Source organism: Eumetopias jubatus, unplaced genomic scaffold, assembly GCF_037043125.1.
Source record: "Eumetopias jubatus isolate StellerSeaLion01/CBP00866 unplaced genomic scaffold, mEumJub1_p1.0 scaffold_15, whole genome shotgun sequence".
Taxonomy (NCBI): Eukaryota; Metazoa; Chordata; class Mammalia; order Carnivora; family Otariidae; genus Eumetopias; species Eumetopias jubatus.
In genome coordinates, this window is record NW_028274821.1 from 83,613,119 (window position 1) to 83,637,894 (window position 24,776).

The window sequence follows — 24,776 nt, forward strand, 5'->3', positions numbered from 1 at the left end:
AGCTGTGCTCAAACTGAGATCTGTTTAGCTGTGGGGTCTGTGCTTTTCTCACAGAGTAGAGAGGGGCTTGGTGGTGGTGGGGAGATCCTGGTACCTGAGAGGCAGGGAATTAAAGGTGGTTTGGGAGTGAGGAGGGTCCCAGAGACCAAGGAGCACCTCCGACCCCAGCGGAAACAAGACTCCAGGTGGGGATGGCGTGGGATGTGGACGAGGGGTCCACCCACGTCTTTGGCTCCCCTTGCCAGGGTTGGAGCACGGTGTGGCTACGGGGCACCCATGCGCCGTGTGTTGCCCACTGCCCTTCTCCCTGCTTTTCCATGGACCTGCTAGCACGGCCCTAGCTCCCTCATTCACGGCTCAGGTCCGTCTCTCCAGACTGCGCCCTCCGGGTGTCAGGGCACATCCCAGAGCCCAGCACAGGTTCTCGGTGGCCTGAGTCCGTGATCACTGAATTGAACCAAATGGGGTGCATTGGCAGAAGCCAGTGGCTAGCTTCAGAAAGTCCTTTCAGCAAGGGTTTCTTCCTCCCCTGGAGCTGAGGGCAGGGGAGGAAAAAATGGGCTGCTTTTTGATGTTGTAGTGGCTTTGAGATGGCTTGGATTCCTGGGTCCAGGTCCCCCAAAGAACCGCCCCCCCATGTAAACAACATTCCCCTTTCCAGCCTGCAGCAAGCAAACATCAAGTGCAGCAAGAGACTGTAAGGTTAGACAACAAGAAGGACTTCCCAGCAGGGGAGCGGGAAAATTTGCTTAGTTGGAACTGCCATTCAGTAGAGTGGGCTGCCTTGGATTGCAGTGAGGTTTCCAGAGTTGCAAATGGCAGAGGCAAAGATTTAGACCAAGGGGGAGAAATGGAAAAGGTGCAGTTTGGCTGGTGAGGGAGTGGTGAGGGTGGAAGGAGCCAGGGGCCACCTGAGGGCCACACCAGGAGGGGTCATTTGTTAGGTCTAGGGGAGGGATGGGATTAAGAGACAGTGAGAAGGAAGAGCCGCCAGGAGCTGAGTGTGGGGAGGGGAAGGGGACTTTGGCTGCAGGGTAGGGGTACCTTGTTCAGGTGGGGAGCACCGGGAGGAAACAAGCCCGGTGGGGAAGGGCTGGGGCTTCCGCACAGAGAGGAGGTCTGGGAGGCTGCTGGCTGCTCGGGCCTGGGCTGGGGAGGGGGGCCCAGGCTGAGAAGAGATGGGGGCGTGTCCAGCAGGGTGGGATAACCTAGGACTTGGGAGTAGCTGGCATCATCTGGGGAAAAGAAGAGAAATCCTCCCCAGCCAGGAGGCTGAGGCAGCAGGACCTGAGAGGTGGGAGCGGGGGTGGGGGTGGGGGTGCACGAAGATCAGGTCAGACCTGCAGGGGCCCCTGAGACCTGTCTGGAGCCCTGGGGCTTGGGGAGATGGGGTGGGTCAGACCCCTCCTCTAGAATCTGCTCCCGGCGGAGCAGCCTGGGAGGGCCTGCGGTGGGGGAGGAGACAGGAGGGGAGGGAGGGAGGGGCCGGGCCTCTGTCCACGGCATTAGTGCTGGTTGGAGGGAGAGGGGGGTGCCGAGCCAGCCAGGCCGCCTGTTCCCACAGCCGGGAGCTGAGCGCGCTGCCATGGCGCTGGCCGGGCCTGGGACCCCGGCCTCCAGGCCCCTGGCCCCTCTCCCGCTGCGGTTGCTGCTCTTGGCTCCTGCCCTCACCCTCCTGGGTGGTGAGTTGGGGCATAAGCCTTGGGGTGGGGGTTGGGGGGGGCGGACTGGGGCAGGGTCTGTCTCCCAAAGCAGATACCCCAGGCCCTGGGGCTGTCTGTGTGGGTGCCAGGCCCGACTGCGGGGCTGGGCACAGGCCAAGATGTGGGTGCAGAGGGGTGTGCTCTGCAGGCCACCTTGCATGCAGGGGAGTGTGTCCTGGGTCGTGGGGGTCACTGTGTGGCATGGGGGCCTTTGTGAAGGGGTCCTGGGATGGGTGGTGTGGCCTGGGAGGGGTGTTGGGGCTGGGAAGTCCCGGGCTGAGGCCTGAGCGTGGGGAGCTGCAGGTAGTGTGAGCCTCATTCCAGAGTCTGTTGTGCATGGGCGCTGGGCTGTGGGTGCCTTAAAGTTGTGAGCCGGGTGAGCCGTGAGTCGTTGTCTGGGGCTTTCGGGGTGTGATGGGCTGTGTCCCGGCACAAGTTGTGGGACGTAAGTTGTCAAGCGGGTTGAACTGTGTCTTAGCTCTCGACAGGGGGACCCGGGGTGGGGGCAGCAGACCCCAGCCCAGTAGATCGCTGTGGGGAGGGGGAAGGAGGCCAGGGGAGCCGGGCGTCTACTTGCATCCCTTCCACGTGTGTGTTCCCTTGCCTGCACTGGGGGCTAGGGGTGCTCTGGGGCCCCTGGGGGGTGGCCAGGCACTTGGGAGCACGTGTGTCTACCGCTGTCCCCTCCCCAGCACTCCCAGACCCAGTTGAAAGGGCTTCCTAAGCCAGACCCCATACGCCAAACGGTTTTGCTTTTGTCCGAGAGGATTCACGTGTGCACAGGCAGCCTGGACTTCTTCCTGGGGGGTCTGGGGGATGCTTTGTCTTGGTCACTATAGCTACGGGGCCAGGCCTGGGAAGTCCCCCGACCCCGCCTCCGCTGCTGGAGGAGGGAGCCAACCAGGGCTGGTGGCCTGGACTTCACTGCCGGCTGCGGGGAGACCCAGCCCTCAGACTCCCAGGGTGGGAGGTCAGGCCTCCCCAGACCCCTACCTGGGGCCCTCCTTCCCATTCATGGGGCCTGGCTCACAACGCTTTCATCTCCTCCTCCCTGAAGGGCCCCCGGGGAGGATGAGGACCCCCATTTTATAGTGGAGGACACTGAGGCTCAGGCAGGGATGGGGGCTTGGGAGCTGGGCTCCTGACGCAAATCTGGGGCTCAGGAGAGGAGCGGAGGGCCTGCTCTCTGCCCACAAGGGGCATAAAATCCTGGTGTGTGGATCTGCAATCTGCCCCCTGCTCTACCATGTGCACACTCACACCTGCGAACACACACCCCCACACGCTGGTGTGGTACGAGGGCACACCCCACTGCCATGTGAACAGGGCTACAGGCACGTGCGCTCACACGCATACACACACACTCCTATGGGTACGTGATGGGTGCCCGCACACACCAGTGTGTGGGTAGCGACGTGCATTCACACTCAAACACGCGCTCACGTGAACTGTGGGGCAGAGTGAACACAAAGGAGATGGATGCCACAGAAAAAGGGGGCCGCTGAGGGACACGCTCATCCCCATCCCACCTGCTGGGGTGTCCAGGGGCAGCCTTTCGCACTATGATTTCTGTGCAGGGAGCCCCCTCCCTGGGGATCCTCAAAAGCTGGGGTGAGGGCACCGTGGGCATGAGCACTTCTGGATACCAGCACCCGAGGCCTGGCTGCTAGGAGGAGAGGGGTTGGGGACAGTGGTGTCACTTGAAAAGTAATTTCCATCCCCAAGGGGATTGGGTTTCTGGAAGCCCTGGGCCCCTGGCTCTGCCACTCAGGCCTGCCAGGCCCTGAGCTGAGCCCCTCCATCCTGGGCCCACTCTGCCACAAAAGCCTGGTTGGTTTCTGTGGAGAGGACCAAGCATCTCGGAGTACAATGGGGCATGCTGGGCTCTCACAGCCCGGGAGCCTGGCTGACAAAGGGCAGCAGTCCCATTCCCGTCCCTGCGTCTGGCCCCTCCTTCCACCAGCCCTGGAGAGGGGGGGAGGGCTGTGGGGCGGAGGCAGGGAGGCAGGGACCGAGTGGGGTGCCACACACATGTGGACCAGCATCCAGGATTGGTTGGCTAGACAGCGTTTGCTCCAAGTAAATGTTTGTTGGTCAGTGAATAAACAGCACCACCAGCCACCCCCTGGAAGATACTATGCTAATGGACTCACAGGATGGACTTTGGTTTTTGCTGTTGTTGTTGTTGTTTTTATTAAAGATTTTTACAAGTTATTTATCATTTTTAAGTAATCTCTACACCCGACACGGGGCTTGAACTTACAACCCCAAGATCAAGAGTCACATGCTCTACCGACGCAGCCAGCCAGGCGCCCCTTAAAGATTTCATTTTTAAGTACATGGGCCTTGAATGCACACCCTTGAGTATGAGAGTTGCAGGCTCTACCACGGAGCCAGCTGGGCGCCCCACACGACGGACTAAGGATCTCCCCGCTGCGCTGTGAGACCAGCTCCAACACCCCCATTACAGAGGAGGAAATGAGGCCCAGAGAGGGTCAGGAACTTGCCCAGAGTCGCGGAGCTAGTGTGTTCCGGACCAGCCTATTAAAGCCCCGTCCCTTCTCTGCGCCTTTGCCCCTTCAGGGGCCCAACGAGCTAACTCTGAGGGCATCCCGAGAATTTGATGGGAAAACACAGTGGTTCTCCAACTCGGGTTTGGCCTGCAAGCCCCAGTTTCCAAGGACATTTTAGACCGGAGACCACTCATAAAGTGGCCTGTTTGGGTGGCAGAGCCTCACCAGGTCTGTCTTACCCTCCGCAGGGAAGTGTCGCCATGGCCTTGGGCTCTGAGACCGAAGTCTGGAGACGCTAGGGTAGGCCAGTGCCAGGCACAGGGTGGGCGGTGAATCCTGGCAGTCATCGTCACCACTACCGTTACCAAAATTATCAATACTGACCCCTCTTTTATCCTGGGGGGGGGCGTAAACATTTTTGTGGAAGAGTATTCCAAACTGTCCCATCTTGTTAGAGTAACTTAAGCCCTTTCCTGGTGGCTCTGAGGCAGTGGGTAGTCACTCCTTGTCCTTGGGGCCTAGTGAGATTAGATGAACAGTGTTTGCCCCTATGTCAGAAGCTCCCACATCTTACAAGATCTCGGGCCACTTCTTAGAAATATCCTTTTTCTTGCCAGGTCAAGACAAGAAGCTTCTCAGAATTCACCCTCAGTAAACACTTCCCCTCAGTTGTTAGCAGTTATCACGAGGCCCGTTATAAGTGCACATAAAGTAGGAGTTACTAGGCACTGAGTGGGCCCCAGAGCACAGTAGGACTGCCAACAGCCCGGTTCTGGTTAAAGAGGGAAGACTGCCCGGTCTGCTCAGGCCCACCCTGGAACCTCCACCCTTGTGCCAACCTTCAGAGACTTTTTCCAGTGCCCAGGGAAGGCTGGGCTGGAATGCACTAAGATGACAATGCATGGGTGGCAATGTAGAGTTTGCAGAGTGGGAATTTCACATGCTTTGGGAGATGTGCCCCTTCCGGAAGTCTGGCGGAGATAACCTGCTTCTTAGTTTTTTGAGGGATGATTTGGGGCAAGTTTATAACCTCTCTGAGCTAGAAAACAGCACCCACCTTTCCTGGCTTGAATCAACTGCAATCATGTAAACATAGAGGCAAGATGTGTGGCGCGGCCTGGTGCCCATAGTGCGCACTCAGTAAATAGTTGCTGTTATCATAGTAAGATCGTCCTCTCTGGGGAGAGAATTTCCCTCCCGGTGGTGGGATCTGGGCCTTTCCCGGGGACGGGGCAGCAGGTCGAAGGGGAGGGGCGTGTGTCAGTTAATCCCTCCCCTGCCAGGACCTCCTGAGAGGTCAGGAGGGATTTGTAAAGATAAGCACAGGCCCCTCGTCACCCTGGCAACAGGCCACGCCCCCAGCCTGGCCCAGCCCCCCCCCCCCCCCCACTGCCCTCACCTCTCTGCCTCTCAGCCCAGGGCTAGCCTGGCCTTCTGGTCTCACTCCTGCCGGACAGAGGACTGAGGCCAGCGGTTCCTGGGCCTCCAGGTGCAAAGGATTCTCCAAGGGAGCATGCTGCAGTGCAGATTCTCTGGGCCCAGGCCCGACAGCTCTGAATCTCTAGGTCTGGAGTGGGGGGCCAGAAATCTGTATTCTTCCTTCCTTGCTTTTCTTTCTTTTCTTTTTTAAGATTTATTTATTTATTTTAGAGGGGAGGAGCAATCTTAAGCAGACTCCCCCCTGAGCGTGGAGCCCGATGACACGGGGCTCGATCTCACGACCCTGAGATCATGACCCGAGCTGAAACCAAGAGTCAGATGCTCAACCGATTGTGCCACCCAGATGCCCCAGAAATCTGTATTCTTAATACAAGCTGGAGGTTCAAGAACCCCAGGGGTGAAGGCTCTGGAGTAGCGAGACCTCCAGCCCCTCACAGGCTGTGGGACAGTGAGGTCCCCTCATCTCTGAGCCTCCCTTCCGTCAGCTGTAGAACAGGACTAACAGCACTATCCATCTCCTAAGGTAAACATGAAGAGAACTGGGAGTACACAAGAAAAAGGGTTGTCTCTCCCATCCAGGCTTTTGGTGCTACTGCGTGCCTCTTGGGATAGGCAGCAGCTCCCTCACTCTCTGCCTGGCTCTGACTGCAGGAGCCCCTTCCTCCCCTGCTGCTGGATTCCGAGGGGTGCCGGCGTATAGGGTCACTGGCTGCCTGCTCCCAGGGCGATGCAGCGCCTGGCCCATTTCCCCCATGCCCTGTCTCCCCAGCCTGGTCCCACCTGCTCTGAAATGGAAGGCTCTGAACTGGGGGCAAAGCTCCAGATTCTGGTGGGGTCCCTTAGGCCACACAGATGAGGAGCAGTGCCTTGTTGGCATTAAATGAAGGGCCGCCTGGTGCAGGACCTGGCAGCCAGGGCTCCTCAGAGTGGAGGCTATGGTTACTGTCTTCTGGTCCTGGGCTGTGCTGGGTTGAGGTACCCTGATCAAAATGGCCACAGCCCTTCATGAAGGCTCACTGGGTGCCAGGCCTTCACTCCTGTCCCCTCAGTGGCTCCTCACAGCACCCCATGAGGTGGCACTGTTCAAACTCCAGAAGCCAGGCCTTTCTGATGCCCAAACCTCTGTCCCTTCCTAAGGGAGCTCGGTCCACTCCCACCCCCATCACACTATCTTCCCACCCTCATCTGGCCACCTAGCCCTGAAGGATGTGGCTCTAAACAGATCAGCCACAGTGGCTGGGGTGGGAAAAAGGAAGATGAGCTGCCCAGAAGCCCCTCCGAGAGGCCCAGACACCTCGGCCCTCTCCTACATGACCCGGCTTGGGAGAGAGGGCTGGGACGGAGGCCCTGAGCTGGGGAGGGAACTGTGGTCAGAGAGGGGCTGTGGACACTAGAGCCCTAGGGGTCATCTTGGCCTTACAGTGTTTCAGACCTTCTGCCCCCTTGCAATGTGCCTAGCCCTGGCTGGGTGCCGGGGCCCCCCGTCGGGGAGCGAGTGAGCACATGCCCGAGCCGTACCAGGTGCTCTGGGCACTCGGTGGTGGCAGTCAGGGTCTCTCCCCGGGGCCGAGGTCTGTGTCTCCATATCCCCGTCCCCCGTCCTGCTGGGACCTGGCTGGGAAGGGTGGGGGTCGGCCAGTGGACGGCCCTGCCTGGTGGAATGTGGATGACGCTGAGCCTTATCTGGGGGTCTTCACCAAGGTGGGGGAAGGGAGGTGCAGGGCCTGAAGCTGTTCTGGGCCTGGGTAGTGTCTGGATGACAACATGGGCAGGGGAGGGGCGCCTCGCAGAGCCCCAGGTTGGGGGTGCCTCCTGCTCGTGGGTGGTTCCCCTCCCCCAGCCCTTACTGAGGTCCTGCAAGTGGCCAAAGGCAGTACCTGAGGCTTTGAATCCTCCCACGTGAGGCATGCCCTGTGACCATCCCCTTTCCCGTGTGAGACAGAGGCTCAGTAGGAGAAATGAACCTGCTCAAGGTCTCAGAGCCACTAACGGAGCAGGGATCTGAGCCCAGGGCAGTTCTACTTCAAAGCCTAAGTTCTTAACCAGCGCTACAGGCTCTCAGGAGGGTAGGGGGCCGGCCCTCCCCGTGGCTTGGCTTCCAGACTAGCAGGTGACCCTCTAGCATGGTGGAGGCAGCAGTGGCCTGAGCCAGCTGTCAGTCAGCAGGTCTCAACACCTGCCCTGCACCCTGTGACCTTGGCCAGGCCAGCTGGTCAGGCAATTGCTGAGGCCAGGGGATACCGCGAGGGCCAGGGATTCCCAGAGAGGTTTCTAGGCCCGAGGCGGCCGGGAGGAAGGACCGGGAGGGGGCCCAGCTCCCAGTCCCTGTCTTTGAAGTCCTCCATCTCTGGTTTCACCCGGGGATGGAGTTGCCAGACCCCTAGCAGGAGAGGTGGACGGGACAGTGGGAGGAGCCCCCCCCGGGGGGGGGGGGAGGAAACAGAGCTGCAGAAGGGGAGACCCAGAGAAGACCCCCTCTCTGGGAGGGTGGGGGAGGGCTGAAACATGTGATAGGCTTGAAGGCTGTCCCAGTGTTAACTTGCCATGAGACCTCAGGCAAGAGTCTTCACTCTCGGGGCGCCTGGGTGGCTCAGTCGGTTAAGCATCTGCCCTCCGCTCAGGTCATGATCCCAGGGTCCTGGGATCGAGCCCCGCACCGGGCTCCCTGCTCAGCTGGGAGCCTGCTTCTCCCTCTCTCACTCCCTGCTTGTGCTCTCTCTCTCTATGAAATAAATCTTTTTTTTTTTTTTTTTTAAGATTTTATTTATTTATTTGACAGAGAGAGACACAGCGAGAGAGGGAACACAAGCAGGGGGAGCCAGAGAGGGAGAAGCAGGCTTCCCGCGGAGCAGGGAGCCCGACGCGGGGCTCGATCCCAGGACCCTGGGATCACGACCTGAGCCGAAGGCAGACGCCCAATGACTAAGCCACCCAGACACCCCAATAAATAAATCAATCTTAAAAAAAAGTCTTCACTTTCTTGCTTGAGCCTCAATTTGCTCTCTTATAAAATGGGCACGACAGTGCCTGCCCCAAAGGGGCTCTGCTGGGAGGGGATGAGCCAGCAGAGCGCAAAGCTCCCAGGGTCAGAGAGAGTCTGTCCTCTAACCCTACTGGGGCATGGACGGGGGGGGCCGCAAACATCCGGGTCCCATTCCTCTTCACGGAGACCCTCCTGAACCAGCCTCAGCTCCGGCTGTAGTTGTGCATGGGTTGTGGGGATGTGGCTTGCAGAGCCCCGGCCCTCCTTCCATCCTCCTGAATACAGACAGGCCCATGCTGCTTTCTGGCTCTGGGGCCTGGGGTGGGCCCTAGGGTGGGGACGGAAACATCCTGGTCCACCCTGCCTAGCCCATTTTCTCTCTTTACAGGAACGGTGTCTTCGGAGACCCCAAGTGTCTGTGCCTCAGCCCCGTGTGCTCCAGGGACTGAGTGCCAGGCTATGGAGAATGGCAGCTACACCTGTGGGCCCATGAAGCCCCGGGGCTGTGCCACCCAGCCGTGCCACCACGGCGCTCTGTGCTTGCCCCAGGGTCCAGACCCCAATGGCTTTCGCTGCTACTGCGTGCCTGGGTTCCAGGGCCCACGCTGCGAGCTGGACATCGACGAGTGTGCATCCCGGCCCTGCCGCCACGGGGCCACCTGCCACAACCTGGCTGATCGCTATGAGTGCCGCTGTCCCCTTGGTTATGCAGGTAATGGCCTCACATCCTGGGAGGAGGCCCATAGTGTCCATCCCATCAGTGGCTCAGGGTGTAAAATCACGCATTCAGCTTTGACTTTAGCATAGAGACACCCCCAGACATCCTGGAAGCTCCAGGGCATTCCGCTCTGGGTCTTGCTACAGAATGGATGCTTCTCGAGCTAACCTGGCTCTGGATGACAGTATAAGCGTGTGAGTGCGCCTGGTGCCTGACATTTAACAGATACTGGACAAAGGTTATTTCGGTCCCTTCTGGAGTTCAGCTTGGCGCTGGGGGTGGAGACACCCCCAGGCATCTCTGGTGGGACCAGAGTGCAAGTACGCCTGGTTTGGCTTTAATGAGGACATGTCTAGACAGTCTTTCTAGCATCTACTCACTCCAGACCTGTGTCAGGCTGTAGTGTAGACACCGTCTGGCTCATCTGATGGTTCTAGAGTATGGACACCCCTGGTATGGTTCAGGTTGCAATGTGGACCCTCTTCCCCTCTGAGTAGCCCCTAGAGCTCCAGCAGAGAGACACTGGTGGTCTTGTTCAAACTGTAACGTGAATGTACCCCAGGGATCCCTGCTGTCTCAAGTGGGTGGATAATGTAGACACAAGGTATCCAAGGGCTCAGAACGCAGACTGGCATGCGTACATGCTGCTTCTCTCCTCCAGAGTATGGCCCTGTCCCAGTCCTATCCACGCTGTAATCAGAAGCATCCCGGAGCGACTGTCCAGAAGCCAGGAAGGAAGGGGCAGCTGGGCACAGGTCTGGGAGAGGCTACATCCAGGGCAGTGGGGAGCACTGCAGTATAGACACTCCTGGTTCTAGTTCAACCCTGAATTCAGACAACTCTGCTCTGAGGGCGGAAGGCAGTTTGAGGTCACCTCAGAGCAGGGGTTGCACACTGGGGGGTGGGGGGTGGGGAGGGGGGCTGGGCCCCAGGGGAGGGAGCTCATAGTGAAGAGATGGGTCTTGGCACTTTGGAACGGACTCTGCAAACGGGTCCCATGTACCCTTCTCACCATTTGAGAGCCTCGGCGTCTGGAGTGTTAGTTGTGTGTGTGTGAGGGAGGTCAGGCGAAGGGCCTGTGTGTGTCTCTATCTGCGGGTGTCTGCGCTCCCTGAATGCATCCGTGGGAACAGAGGTGTGTGAGTGCCAGCAGGTGTGTGTGCCAGATGTGCCCGGGCGCTCTGGGTCACACTTTCTGGGTGAGTTGCGGATGTGAGCGGGGGCAGAGTCAGCCATGACTCATTTCTCTCCTCCTCCTTCCGTTCGGAGCCAGGCGGGGGAGGTTGGGATTCCAAGCGGCCAGGGCCTGGCTCCCCCTGGCACAGAGGGTGGGCGTGGGACTGGGGCGGGAGGAGTGAGGGGTCACAGGAAGGAGGGGCTGTGTTTCGTGCTCACTGAGCTGGGAAGGGGGCAGGTTCCAGCTGGAGCCAGCTGGTTCCCTGGCCCCCCAGGACCCACCCCACGTAGGGGGCAGGGGCAGGGCCTCTGGAGTCCACCGTGACATGTGGGTCCCCGGATGAACGCAGGCAGTACATCCCCAAACCCTGAGATTTTCCATCTCCCTTCATCTGCACACATCTCCCCTGAGGGCCGCCCAACTGTCTCAGTTGCGCCCAGGGCTGACGGGCTTCCCCGGACTTGGGGCTTTAGAAGCAAGAAGGTGCAGGGGAAACCAGGAGGAGCTGGTTTCTCGCTGGGGCCTGTCCTTCCCCAACGGAATCCCTATCTACACTCTCTTCAAAGCTGGCAGAGTGAGCCTTCCACAGTGTAGACAGAATCGTGTAACTCAGCTGCTTCCCACTTTTAGGATAAGCCCAGATTGGGGCCCCAAAGGCCACCACAGCCCCCAGCCCTGCCTCACCTCACCTCCTCTGCTCTCTCCTTTGCTCTTGACCCTCCACACTCCCCTTTCTGAGGGCACCATGTCCCTGCCCCAAGCTGCTCTGGACCAGTCCCCAGCCTGGAAACCAAATGCTGGCACAGTCCCATCCCAATCTAGTGAATGCTTACCATCTTTCAAAAGGCTCTTCTTCCAAGAAGCCTTCCCTGACTCCAATTCCCCAGGCCAGAACCTTGGGTCTGGCTTTTAGGGGATCCACTTCACTCCCATTGCTGAGCTTATCACAATTAAAAATCAGTCCGCATCTATGTAATAATTGACCTAATCCCGGTCTCCCCAGCTACACTGCTGTGAGCTCAGGGAGGGAGGGACGGCCGTCTGGTCTCTACCCTATTGCCGTTGCTGGCTCAAGAAATACCTGCCCTGGACGAATGGACCGATGGATTCTCTCGGCATCCTCGGGTTTCCGCTCCTTGTAGCCGTCTGAAGCTGGTTTCGGGTCGGCCTGCCTGAGCCTCTTTCGTCCTCCCTCTGGGTGTCCATCTGTCTGTCTGTGTCTCCGGCCCTGTCCAGGGGTGACATGCGAGGCGGAGGTGGACGAGTGTGCCTCGGCGCCCTGTCTGCACGGGGGCTCGTGCCTGGACGGCGTGGGCTCCTACCGCTGCGTGTGTGCGCCGGGCTACGGGGGCACCAGGTGCCAGCTGGACCTGGACGAGTGCCAGAGCCAGCCGTGCGCGCACGGGGGCCAGTGCCACGACCTGGTCAACGGGTGAGCTGGGTGAGCGGGCGGCCGGTGCCCCGACGCGGGGGGAGGAGGCTGCACACAGCCCGGGGCCGCGGTGGTGGGCAGGTGGAGGCTCGGGCGTGCTCAGCCGGCGCCCCGCGCCCCGCTCCAGGTTCCGGTGCGACTGTGCGGACACGGGCTACGAGGGCGCGCGCTGCGAGCAGGAGGTGCTGGAGTGCGCGTCGGCGCCCTGCGCGAACAACGCGTCCTGCCTCGAGGGCCTCGGCAGCTTCCGCTGCCTCTGCTGGCCAGGTGTGTGCGTGTGCGTGTGCGCATGCGTGTTTCCGTTGCCTCTGCGAGCCAGGTGTGTGCGTGCGTGCGTGCGTGTGCGCGCGCGCGCGTGCGCATGCGTGTTTCCGCTGCCTCTGCTGGCCAGGTGTGTGTACGCGTGCGTGTGTGTTTCCACTGCCTCTGCTGGCCAGGTGTGCGTGTGTGTGCGTGTGCGTGTTTCTGTTGCCTCTGCTGGCCAGGTGTGTGCGCGTGCGCGCGTGTGTGTATCCGCTCCCCACGGGGCGCAGTCTGGGGCGGCGGGGAGGTGTGCGCCGGGGCTCACCTGTCCTCGGAGCATGTGCATGTAGCTGCAACTTCTCTGAACTTCACTTTTGCGGAGTTCTGCAAAATAGGGCTAATTGTAGCACCTGCTCCTGGCGTTGTTGCGAGGAGGGTAAAGGTGTAAAGCCCGTGAAGCGTTGACACGTGCAAAGTGCTCAGTAGTGCTAGCAATAGTAGTAATAGCACACTGATGAAGGTGCCATGGTCATTCGTACCGCCCTCGGTGCATCCGTCCCTCACCATATCCGTGAGCATATTCTGAGCTGTCGTTCCAGCCTGGCCTCAGTGGAGGGGGTCTGCCCGGTGACCCCGTGTGACCTGCTACCCACGCGCGCGTGCCCCCAGGCTACAGCGGCCAGCAGTGCGAGGTGGATGAGGATGAGTGTGAGTCGGGCCCCTGCCAGCATGGGGGCCAGTGCCTGCAGCGCTCGGACCCAGCGCTCTACGGAGGCGCCCGCGCCACCTTCCCAGGCACCTTCAGCTTCCGCCACGCTGCCGGCTTCCTGTGCCGCTGCCCTCCGGGCTTTGAGGGTGAGTCTCCTTCCACCCTTCCAGGGAAGCAGGTCCACCAGGGTGTGGGTGCGGGGGGAAGGATGCCAGGGCTCCGCTCGAGGCCTGGCCCTGCCACATATGTGCCACCCGCCTGAATCAGCACGTCTCACTGGGCCTCAGTCTCCATAGCTCTAAAACGGGCCCTTCCAGCTCCAGTGTGGTTCTGAGGGCCCGGGTGGGAACCATGGCTGGCCCTCTTGCAGGGGACGAATGTGGCGTGGATGTGGACGAGTGTGCCTCACGGCCATGCCTCAACGAAGGCCGCTGCCAGGACCTGCCCAACGGCTTCCGGTGCCACTGTCCAGATGGCTACACAGGTGCGGGGGTGGGGGTTGGGGCGGGATGGGCACCAGGGCAGGGCAAGGGCAGAGTCGGTGGGCCTGGGGTGAGAAGCTTCCTCCGGCTGATGTGTGGAGGCTGGATTGATGGGGACGAGGAGAGCAGGAAGGAGGTGGGTGTGCTGGTTGGGGTGACAGCTAAGAGGGGCTGAGCGGGAACCCGGGCGTTGGAGGTGAAAGTGGAGGGAACTAAGTGAGTTGAGAACTATTTAGGGGGGACACTCTGGAGGCCCTGGGGGTTAGTCCAGGCATGAGTGGGAGGTGTCAGTGATGCTTCTGCCCTGCGGGGGATGCTGGGTGTCCGTCCTTGCCCATACTGAGTGCGAGTGTCTGCGGAGCACCCACAGGGAGGAGCCAGGGTGGGGGCCGGTGGTCCAGGGTCTGGCGCCCAGGAAAAGCCAGAGACCGGGGTTTGGGAGTACGGTCCTGGCAGCTAGGACCACGGGTGGCCAAGACTGTCCAGGAGAATGTGTGGGGTGATGGGCAAAGAGAACCCTAAGCACCTGACAGCCAAGGGCCGGGCAGAGGCCAACGGGCCGGCAGGAAGAGGACAGAAGAGGGAAACGGGGGCATCACACATAGAAGGGTGAGCTTGTCCTCTAGCAGCTGGGGCCTGTGGGGCGGGAGTTGGGTTGCAGAAAAGCGCTCCCTGCCTTGGGCACAGCAGATGCGTAGACACGCAGATACCCTTCCATGGGCGCTGGTGAGCCCAAAGCACCCGTCACATCCTCCCCAAGTGTCCCTGCCCCCTCTGGAATGCGTGCGACACTTCCCCCGTGTCCGCCCGCATTCCTGCTTGGGCACACGGGCTCCTCTCCCTGGCAGGCTTCCTGGGCACTGGCTCCCCCCCCCAGAACAAGGAGGTGGCGATCACCCCCCTCCCTCCCACCTCAGCGGCCCAGACATGCTAGGCTCAGTGTCCCTCGCCCTGGGGTGGCCGCCAGGGAAACCCATCGTCTGCCCCTGTGGGCTGAGACTCCCTGAGTCTGGCCTGGGAGCATGGCCTTGCAGGCACCACAGCGGGCCCACCACGGCGTGCGCTGCCCCTGAAGAGCCTTTCTGGGCATTTCGTTCCCTCCTCATTGCACCCCCATGAGGTAGGGTTCTTACAGATGAAGTAACGGAGGCTTGAGAGAGGGGGTGTCGTTCCTTGCGGTTCACCAGTGTCAGCCAGAGCCCAGCTCCTCCCCCAGCTGAGCTCATCTGATGGGTGACAGGGAGGTCAGATCTGAGGTCAGGGCCCGGGAGGGGAACCCCGACCGTAGGGCTGGGCTCCTTGCCACTGTCCACCCCCATCCTCCCTTTGGGTCGTGCCGGCCTGGGGGAGGCCAGTGCCTGGCATTCCTGAGCTGGTTCCGAAGGAGGCGGCCAGTCAGGCGGGGAGCTCTGCTCCCCCGGCCCACGACCCGCCCGCCACTCTTGGCCATCCGTGGGGAAATGCGATGGGGCCGTGGGCTCTGTGGACTTTCCCGGGGGTCCTGTGGCTCCTGGCAGGTATGCAGGGCTGGGGCCTTGGGCAGGATGAGGTGTGACCGGCTGTCCCCAAAAGGAGGCTGTGGGGTTTGGGGGCTGACTGGGGTCAGGATTCAAATCCTGGTGGCTTCTCTGGGCCTGGGCTCCTCCAGCTGGGGTATGGTGGGAAGGGCTGGCCTTGGTTGTTTTGTGGAGGCTCTGGCTGAGCTGGGGTTGGGCTGTGGCCTCTTGACCCAAGCTGTGGCCAGAGCACCTGTTGTGGGAGCTTCTGGAGGGGAGGGTGAGGTGGCCCCTCCATAGTCAGCATGGGGTGCTAGGGCAGAGCGACTGGGGGATGGAGCCTAGATGCATACATCCACCCCACTCCCTCCTCCATTTTGGCACTCTGTCCACAAAAGCCATGCCAGGCCCTTTGCTGGGCACCAAGAACATATTCAGGCCTCCAGAGGAGATCTCAGCTGAGTAAACAGATTCTTTCAGTACAGGGTTCCGGGGAACTGTGTCTGGGAGTGGGCAAGGAGGTGGGAGTGACACAGAGCTTGGGGTTGGAAATCAGAGAAAAAGCCTCCTAGGGGCCTGGCCCTTTGAATTTGGGCTTTGCAGGATGACTAGGAGTTTGACCGGCAGGGTAAGTGAGGAGAAGGCATTCCAAGCAGAGGAAACAGTATGAGCAAAGCCCCAGGGAAAAGTTTTCCAGGAAATGCTTGGGGGAACGGGCAGTTCAAGGTCTGGAGGGAGCAGGGTTGAGACTTGAGGGCCTGGTAGGGCCCAGACCCTGAGGGATGTTGAGTGCCAGGGTGAGTGATTGGACCTTAAGCAGCAGGGGAATCTGGCCAGGCGATGCTCTAGAAATAGGCCTCTGGCTACTTGAGGAAATGGATGGTAGAGGGGTTGAAGGCAGGCAAAGTAGAGGACGCTAGACCTGGACCTGTGAGCTGGTGAGGCAGAGGTGGGGTGGGAGAAAAGGGGAGACCAGCGAGTGTTTAGGGGATGGAATCCATGGGGCACGGAGACCCACCAAATACGGGAAAGGAAGGGGTATCTTGGATTCCAGCCTCCGGGGACTTTAGGGGACCATGAGAAATCCTTTGGGGATTGGGAATTCGTTCAGTTGCTAGATGCTGAGATCCCCAGCCCAAAAGGCATGTAAGCTCTGCCTTGAGTGCTTCGTTCTTGCCTTGAGTGCTGAGCCTTGGTGTGGTCTCTCCCGAAGGCCTGGCATGTCAGGAAGATGTGGATGAATGCCTGTCGGAGCCCTGCCTCCACGGTGGGACATGTGATGACACTGTGGCGGGCTACGTCTGCAGGTGCCCGGAGGCCTGGGGTGGGCATGACTGTTCTGTGCGGCTCACCGGCTGCCAGGGCCACACTTGCCCACCGGCTGCCACCTGCATCCCCATCTTCAAGGCCGGCATGCACAGTTATGCCTGCCGCTGCCCACCTGGTACCCACGGCCCTTTCTGTGGCCAGAATACCACCTTCTCTGTGGTGGCCGGGAGCCCTGTGCAGACAACCGTGCCGGCTGGCGGCCCCCGGGGTCTGGCACTGAGGTTTCGCACCACACTACCTGCTGGTGCCTTGGCCACTCGCGCTGATACCCAGGACAGCTTGGAGCTGGCCCTGGCAGGGGGCACACTTCAGGCCACCCTCTGGAGCCACGGCAACACCACCGGGCTTACCCTGAAGCTGCCGGACCTGGCTTTAAATGATGGCCACTGGCACGGAGTGGAGGTTTCGCTGCGCCCGGCCGTCCTGGAGCTGCGGCTCTGGCATGAGGACTGCCCTGCCCAGCTCTGTGTGGCCTCCGGTCCTGTGGCCTCCGGTCCTGTGGCTTCCGAAGCGCTGACGCCTGCCAGGTTCTGCTCTGCCCAGCTGGGTGGCACAGCCTTTGAAGGCTGCCTCGAGGACGTGCAGGTGGACGGGCACCTCCTGCTGCCCGAGGACCTGGGCGAGACTGTCCTTCTGGGCTGCAAGCGCCGTGACCAGTGTCAGCCTCCACCCTGTGCCCATGGAGGGGCCTGCGTGGACATGTGGGCTCACTTCCACTGCAAATGCCCTCGGCCCTACAGTGGTCCTACCTGCGCTGATGGTGAGGAGCAAGGCAGGTGGCCCCCCCTCACCGGGGCAGGGAGTGTGCCTTCCCCTAGCCCACAGGCCTCACACCCAACACCCTCTCTCCCTGCAGAGGTTCCTGCTGCCACCTTTGGCTTGGGGGGCACCCTGAGCTCTGCCTCCTTCTTGCTCCACCAGCTGCCAGGCCCCAACCTCACCGTGTCCTTTCTCCTTCGTACTCGGGAACCTGCTGGCCTGCTGCTCCAACTTGCCAATGACTCAGTAGCTGGCCTAACAGTATTCCTGAGCGAGGGCCAGATCCAGGCTGAGGTGCTGGGCAGTCCTACTCTGGTGCTTCCTGGGCGCTGGGATGATGGGCTCCACCACCTGGTGACGCTCAGCTTCGGGCCTGACCAGCTGCAGGGCTTGGGGCAGCAGGTGCACGTGGGTGGGAGGCTCCTCCCTGCTGATGCCGAGCCCTGGGGTGGGCCCTTCCGAGGCTGCCTCCAGGACCTGAGACTCAATGACCTCCACCTCCCGTTCTTTCCGCTGCTGCTGGGGAACTCAAGCCAGCCCAGCGAGCTGGGCAGCAGGCAGTCCTGGAACCTCACCATGGGCTGCGTCTCCGAGGACACGTGCAGTGTGAGTTCCCCGGGAAGAAGGGTGGCTCCCTTTCTCAGGGTCTACCCTGCATCTCTGAGGGTTAGTACGTCCTTCTGGTGAGGAAAATGGCGGGAGGTGAAGCACTCTGCCCAAGTTCCCACTGCTAGAGAGTGGCAGAGCAGGATTAATCTCTCTGGCCCAGCTGCTCTTGCCCTCTGTGGGCCCCATACCTCCCTCCCCAGTCTTGGTGTGAGACAGACACCCAGACCCATGCAGAGGGCTGCCTGAGCCTTTCTGTAGGAGCTGCCTGGGAAACAGGGACATCCTCGGGTCCATGGACAAAACACCAGCCTTGGCATTGGAATGGCCTGAGTGTGAACTCTGGCTCCTCTATTTCCTGCCTGGATGAGCCAGGCAAGTGGCTTCTCTCTGAGCCTCAGTTTCTTTATCTGTAAAATGGGGACAATAGTGACTTCCTCTCTATGTGTTTGTGAGGAGTTAATGTGTCTGTAGTAGGTGCTCAGTGAAGAGCCACTACAGTGATGGTTATGGTAGGATGATGCTAGCCCCAGGCCTGAGCCAATCCCTGCCCTGATTTTTCTGCAGCCTGACCCCTGTCTCAATGGTGGAATTTGTCTCGTCACCTGGAATGACTTCCACTGCACCTGCCCTGTCAACTTCACGGGGCCGACGTGTGCTCAGCAGCTGTGGTGTCCTGGCCAGCCCTGCCTCCCACCTGCCACCTGTGAGGAGGTCCCTGGCGGCTTTGTCTGTGAGTGTGTGCTCCGGGCAGCCCACATGCTGGGTTCTGGACACCCAGGCTGGGTGAAGCCCTGAGGGCTCCTAGGCAGTGGACCAGGATGCCAACAGCCCCCAGTGTGGGTAGGCCACTGCATCCAGAGGGACAGGTTTTCTGGAGGAAGACAGCATTCACCAGGTTTCCAAGAACAAATAAGACTGACTGGGCGTAGGGGAGGACATTTTAAGGAGGGGCAACAGCATGTGCAAAGATCCTGGGGTTTATAAGAACAACTGAATCAGTTACGGGTGTTGGAGTCTAGATGTTGCCAGGAGGTGCCTTGAGAGGTAGGCCAGGCAGCTCAGAACTTTTCCCCAAGGGCAGTGGGGAGCCATGGGATGGTTTTAGGCAGGAGAGGGACATGATCAGCATTTTAGAAAGGTGACTGCATTTTATTGAAATGCATGATCAGCATTTTAAAAATCTGCATTTAAGAAAGATGACTGCAGTGAATAATGAGCCTCAGGGATGAGACTGAACAACTCCAATGAAGAGGGAAGGGGGCAGAGGCATTATTGTTGCCTGGTCTGTGACCCGGAGGGTAGGGTGGGTCTCCCCAGCGCGGCAGAAGCTGGTTCTCGGAGGTAGGGAATTGTGAGCGGTGGAAGCCACGCGGTGGGGGCGATGGTTCCCGGAATTGAATGATGGGTGGGTGGGTGTGCCCCCTAGAGATGGGCGGGGGCCGTGGGGGCGGCAGGTGTGTCACCCGCGGGCTCGGCCCGGGGTGGGTGCCCGTGGGCCCTTCCCCGACGCTCCCTCTCCCCGCAGGTGTAGCCGAAGCCACGTTCCGCGAGGGCCCCGCGGCCGCCTTCAGCGGGCACAACGCATCATCGGGGCTGTCGCTCAGCGGCCTGTCGCTGGCCTTCCGCACGCGCGACTCCGAGGCCGGGCTGCTGCGCGCCACCGCGGGCGCCCACGCGGCTGTCTGGCTGGCCGTGCGCAACGGCTCGCTGGTGGCCGGCGTTCGCAGCGGCTCTGGCCTGCCCGGGGCAGTGCTGCCGGCGTCCGGGCCCCGCGTGGCCGACGGCGCCTGGCACCGCGTGCGCCTGGCCATGGAGCGCCCGGTGGCCGCCGCGTCGCGCTGGCTGCTCTGGTTGGACGGGGCGTCTGCGCCCGTGGCGCTGCGCGGCCTGGCCGGCGACCTGGGCTTCCTGCGCGGCCCCGGCGCCGCCCGCGTGCTGCTGGCGGAGAACTTTACCGGCTGCCTGGGTCGCGTGGCCGTCGGCGGCCTCCCGCTGCCCCTGGCGCGCCCACTACCCGGCGCGGCCCCCGGCTCCCGAGAGCACTTCTCGGCCTGGCCCGGGGCGCCTGCCCCACGCCTCGGCTGCCACGGCGCGCGCGTGTGTGTCCCGTCGCCCTGCCTGCACGGCGGCGCCTGCCGCGACCTCTTCGACGCCTTCGCCTGCGCCTGTGGCCCGGGCTGGGAGGGCCCGCGCTGCGAGGCCCGCGCCGACCCGTGTCGCTCGGCACCCTGTGCTCGCGGTCGCTGCCACTCACGCCCCGACGGCCGCTTCGAGTGCCGCTGCCCGCCTGGCTTCGCGGGCCCGCGCTGCAGGTGCGGACGGCGGGGGGGTAACCTGGGCCCCAGGGGCCCGGTGGGTTCCCGGGGCGGGGGTGGGGTGGGGCACCCAAGTCCATGGGCTCCGCAGCCACAGCTCTGGTTCTGTGGACCAGCCACTTCCCTTCTCCGAGCCACCGTGCCCTCGTCTGTGAAATGGGAACAGCAGTCCCCTAGCATTGCCAGATAAAACCCAGATAAGTTTGAATTTGAGATCAATGACGCTCCTGGCCGGGGGTGGGGGGTAGGGGATGGGGGATCCCAGAGCTAGATTTGGAAGCAAACCTGGAGGCTTCCCTGCCTGGCCGCCTCCGGGCCACCGATGCTCATCCCCATTAGTCCCGTGAGCATAACGGGACCAGAATGAGCCCGGTGGAGGCTTTGATGCTCCCCCTTTTCAGTCTGGTTTTGACTCCCCTCTCCAAGCTTGGCTTGGAGCCAAGCTTATGGAGGGTTGTCTGGCAGAGGCGTGACTCCCCCACCCCCAGGAGGAATGTCAGGCCCAAGTTTTATGTTTAGGAACATGCTTGTGTTCCGAGGAGAGTCCGGACATTCATCAGCTTCTCAAAGACCTCTGAGCATGGGGAGCCGGTCCCATCCAGGCTCTGGAGGTTGTACACCTTGTTGGGGGTGGGGCTGGAGCCGCAGGACAGCCCTCTTCCCCCTCCCTTCCACCTCAGATGCCACTTCCATGATCGCTATCAGGGTCCATGGCAGGTGGGCCCTGAATCCCACAGCTCAGGTGGCCAGTGGTAGCCCCAGGGGCGGGGGGGCCGGGCCGGGTCCCCAGCCTGCTACCCCGGTGCAGCCTCTGTGCTTTCTCCCCAGGTTGCCTGTCCTGCCGGAGGAATGCAGCCTGAACTTCACCTGCCTCAACGGTGGCCCCTGCGAGGGTGGGCCCCAGGGGGCCAACTGCAGCTGCCAGGGGGGCTTTGCTGGCCAGAGGTGGGCCTGGGGGCCCCGGGGGGTGGGCCTGGGACCCGGGCGGGGGGGTTCTGGGTCCCCTCTAGGCAGGGCAGGCAGGGTGGGGTGTGGATCCTTGCTCACCTTCTCAGCCCTCACTGTGCCCACAGTGCCAGATGGCCCACCTCTGTCGCTTGAGTTCTTTCCTCCCGGGGTTCCCAAGGCCATCTGTTATGCCATCATGGGGGGAGGCAGCTGCCTGGTGGTGCTTCTGAGAGCCTCATCCTCAGGCCACCTGCATCGGGACTGCCCAGGGAGCCTGTAAACGGGCAGGTTCTGGGCCCACTGCGGAGAGAGGGTGTCCCCATCCCAGGCAGCTGCCCTCACACAGGCTCCCCGGTGCTTCTGACTGGGCGGGCCATTGTCCGTCGTGAATGCTGGGGCAAGGGGCGGGTGGTGGTGGAGGTCACAGTCGGCCTCAGTCACCCAGCAGGGCCCTGCAGGGCGGGGACCATGCATGGCGACCGTGGAAGGACACCTGCGTGTTTGGGGGGGTTGTTGAGAAGCTAAAGCAGATGGGGGAACAGGAGACCGCACAGAAGGGAGCAGCTTTCCGAGCCTCGCCTTCTCTGCTTCCCAGGTGTCCGATCCCCTGTGAGGCCAACCCCTGCTTGAATGGCGGCACCTGCCGGGCGGCTGGTGGGCTGTATGAATGTATCTGCAGTGCCAGGTTCTCAGGCCAGTTCTGTGAAGTGGTGGTGAGTGATGCCAGGGGGGCTTGGCGAGTGCCCTGTTTTGGACTTTAGTGAGATGATTTTGGGGCTGTGGGGGTGCCTAAAGCCCTTGTGGTGCTGTTTTCCTGGACCAGCCCTGTCGTGGGGTGGGGAGTACTAAGGGCCGGAGACTCAGGGCGGGCCTAGGAGGCCCCACCATCCCTCAGTGAGACACTCGGGCTCTGCCAAGTCCTTTCTGGGGCCAGGACTCAGGACCCACAGGATCCTGGAATTCTGGGATTTCGGCCGGTGGATACAAGAGCGTGTAATCTCCAGTGGTTTGTGGGCCAGGATTCTAGAGTAGGATTTGGAGAGGCCGCGATTCTGAGCCAGAGCAGCCAGGGAGGCTCAGCTGAGCAGGGCCCCAGTCGGTGGCGGCCAGCAGGTAGCTTGAGCTTGAACCTCCCCGTTGACCACCCCCCTCCCCACCAAGGGGCGGAACCAGCGCCGCAGGCCCAGTGGGCAGTGAGCCCACCTGGGTGCTGGTAGGAAGCCTGGGGAGGAGCCTTGATCTCCACAGGCTTCTGGCAGCCCCAGTCATAAACCCGCAAATCCCCTCTGCTTCTGGGGAATGTTTCCTTTCAAGTTGAACTTTACAGCCTCTGGTTCCCGCCGCCCCCCCCCCCCCCCCCCCCCCGCCGCCCTCCTCACAGGGCCAAGGGAGGAAATGACTTTACAGCTCTCCCAGAAGTACCCAGGGGTAGAGGCTGGGGATGGCCCATTCCGAGCTGGTATGAACTTTTCTCTCCAGCCCTGGGTACCTTTCCTCCTTTAGGACTGGGTACTGGGACTTGGGACCCAGGTCCCAGTGGGCCGAGAGGCTTCACAGGACAGAGGGAGGGCCGGTGAGTCTGAGACCCTAGGGCTCTGGAAGCTGGGAATTCTGTGATTTGGGGGCTTCGAAGTTCCAGGCCTTTGATGGGGGCATCCTAGTTCTGTGACTGGAGATGGAGAGGTTTCCTGGGCTCCCCAAAGCCTGGTCTCAGTCTCCCTAGCCGGGCACACCCTGGTGGATTCTGAGCTCACCCTCAGCTAGGCGACCCCACCTCCCGCTCCTGCCCTGCACAGGCCACCTGGCTGGGGAGCCTCTCCTACTTACTGCTGCCTGAGAGGCCTCCTACTGGGGTTAAGCGTGGTCTCCACAGCCACTAAGAAACCAGACCACCCTTTGGGATGGGGAGGGATCAAGACCCCACCGCCTCAGACTGGATGAGTTTACTGCAGGGAGGCTGGGTGGCAGGGCCCACTTTGGCCAGGGAAGGAAGGGCCTGCAGCTGCAATTCAAGGCTGAAGGATGGTGGCGTGGGCATGGCATGGGCCCTGGGGGCAGACGGAGGAGACTGCCAGTCCTGGCTTGCTGGTCATGTGTCTGGGGCATCTGGGCAAAGCGTCTGTTTTCTCCTTTACTCCTTACCGACTGCTACCAGGCAAGCCCTGCTCTGGGCACTTGGAATTTACTGGTAAACAGAATAAAGCAAAGATTCCTGTCCTCCCTCCCGGGAGTGACGGAAAACCCCCACCCCTGTTCATTAGACCATTGTGAAGTTTAGGTACCACCCCCCCGCCCGCCCGCCCGCCCTGGCACGGACCCCGCGGCCCCAGCCCTCATTACCGCATCTCTCGCAGAAGGGCCTGCCGCCGTCCCTGCCATTCCCGCTGCTGGAGGCGGCCGTGCCCGCGGCCTGCGCCTGTCTCCTCCTCCTCCTCCTGGGCCTCCTGTCAGGGGTCCTGGCGGCCAGGAAGCGCCGCCAGTCCGAGGGCACCTACAGCCCCAGCCAGCAGGAGGTGGCCGGAGCCCGGCTGGAGATGGACAGTGTCCTCAAGGTGCCGCCAGAGGAGAGACTCATCTAGGCCTGCCCAGCTGCCGGCTCCAGCACCCATGAGGTCCCAGATGATTTCTACCCGAGGACCCCAGGAGGCCGCACCCCGTGGCTGGCCTCCTCTCGCAGCTGCGGGGCCCAGGGTGTCTGCTGGTGAAGCGTCGCCTTAGCTGGCGGCCCCCGCCTCTGCCCCATTGTGGACAGGAGAGGGGAGCACTCAGGGAAGCCGGCGGCGGCGGGGGGGGGGCTGCTGGCGAGGCCGTGCTCTGCACCACTGGCCCCGCCGGCTCTTGTCTCCGCAAGCACATCGCTGTGCAGGGGAGGAGCACCCGCGGGCACACACAGTGTCCCTGGGGGACGGGGTTCGTGGGCACGTCCGTGTCTCTGCTGTGGGTGCACGCGATCCCACGGAGGGGTGACTGGGTTGGGGGGATCCCCTTCCCAGCCCCCCAGCTCCGGCATCCTCCGCAGCTCTGGAGGCTCTGGAGGCTGCCCCCATGCTGGAGGCAGCTGGGAAACTGGGGGGGGGGTCACGAGCCCGCGGCCCCAGAGATGGGACGCGTGGGAACACAGAGCGCGTCCGGGGCAGATCTGCAGGAGCGGAGGACTGGCTGCCTGGAGCTGTCGCCCCTTGCCGGGGGTGGGGGTGGGGGTGGCAGCCTCTGCCTACCTCACGGGGCAGCTGTGAGGATCAGCGACGGCAATGGGGAAAGAGCTCTGGGCCTCAGTGCCGCTGGGCTCTCTGGGTCGCCCTTTTAGGTTTCAGGAAGGGTTGTCAGCCTGGAGCTGAGAGAAAGTGGGGGAAGGGGCTTTCCTGGGGGGGGGGCAAGAAGGCCAGAGGACGAAGGAGCAAACCCCCTGCCCCCCCCCCCCCCCGCCAGCCCTGTGCTGACCACCTCATTCTCCAGTGCCCGTCACCTCTCTCAATGGCTGTGTATGTGTTGGGGTGGGGTTGGGGGGGTGGGATTCAGGATTCGCAGAAAGCCCTCAGAGTTGTTTGCTGAACTCAGCAGATGTTGGCACTGCCTCTTTGTGTCGGGGCTGGTCCTGCAGACAGACACGGATGCAGAGGAGGAATGTGCTTTGCTTCCAGTCCCTTCCCTGGCAATGCCATCCACAGATCCCAGAGGGGCATCTCCCCCCCCCCCCCAGTGCCTGGCCTCCTTCTAGTCTCATGAAGTCCCTTCCTCCCTGATCTCGAGACATGCCCTTCCGTCCTTCCTGTTTCTCAGGCCAGTGCCTCCTGTGCCAAGGCCAGGAGACCCCTTTCCACTTTTAGTTGACTTTACCCAGCTCCCCTCAGGGTCTCACCAGCTTCCAGAGGCAGAGGCCTCAAAATCTGAAGTAGAACCGTATGGTGATGGGGGGTAAG

The 24,776-nt window shown here is 61.7% G+C and overlaps 1 protein-coding gene across 2 annotated transcripts; it reads left to right on the top strand.

Annotated features, from left to right (window-relative positions):
* Positions 1 to 1,585: 1,585 nt before the first annotated feature.
* CRB2 (crumbs cell polarity complex component 2) lies at positions 1,586 to 23,435 on the top strand. Of its 2 annotated transcripts, none has more exons than XM_028107591.1 (13): positions 1,586 to 1,682; positions 9,028 to 9,351; positions 11,771 to 11,966; positions 12,094 to 12,233; positions 12,879 to 13,064; positions 13,289 to 13,402; positions 16,110 to 16,985; positions 17,082 to 17,590; positions 18,158 to 18,323; positions 19,119 to 19,905; positions 20,737 to 20,853; positions 21,452 to 21,569; positions 23,211 to 23,435. In XM_028107591.1, the coding sequence occupies exons 1-13, from the start codon at positions 1,586 to 1,588 to the stop codon at positions 23,433 to 23,435; spliced, it is 3,855 nt and encodes a 1,284-aa protein (XP_027963392.1). The 2 variants fall into 2 exon arrangements, with proteins under 2 accessions (XP_027963392.1, XP_087875132.1); XM_088019006.1 differs by having other exon boundaries at positions 19,119 to 19,883; positions 20,646 to 20,853.
* The last annotated feature ends 1,341 nt before the right edge of the window (positions 23,436 to 24,776 follow it).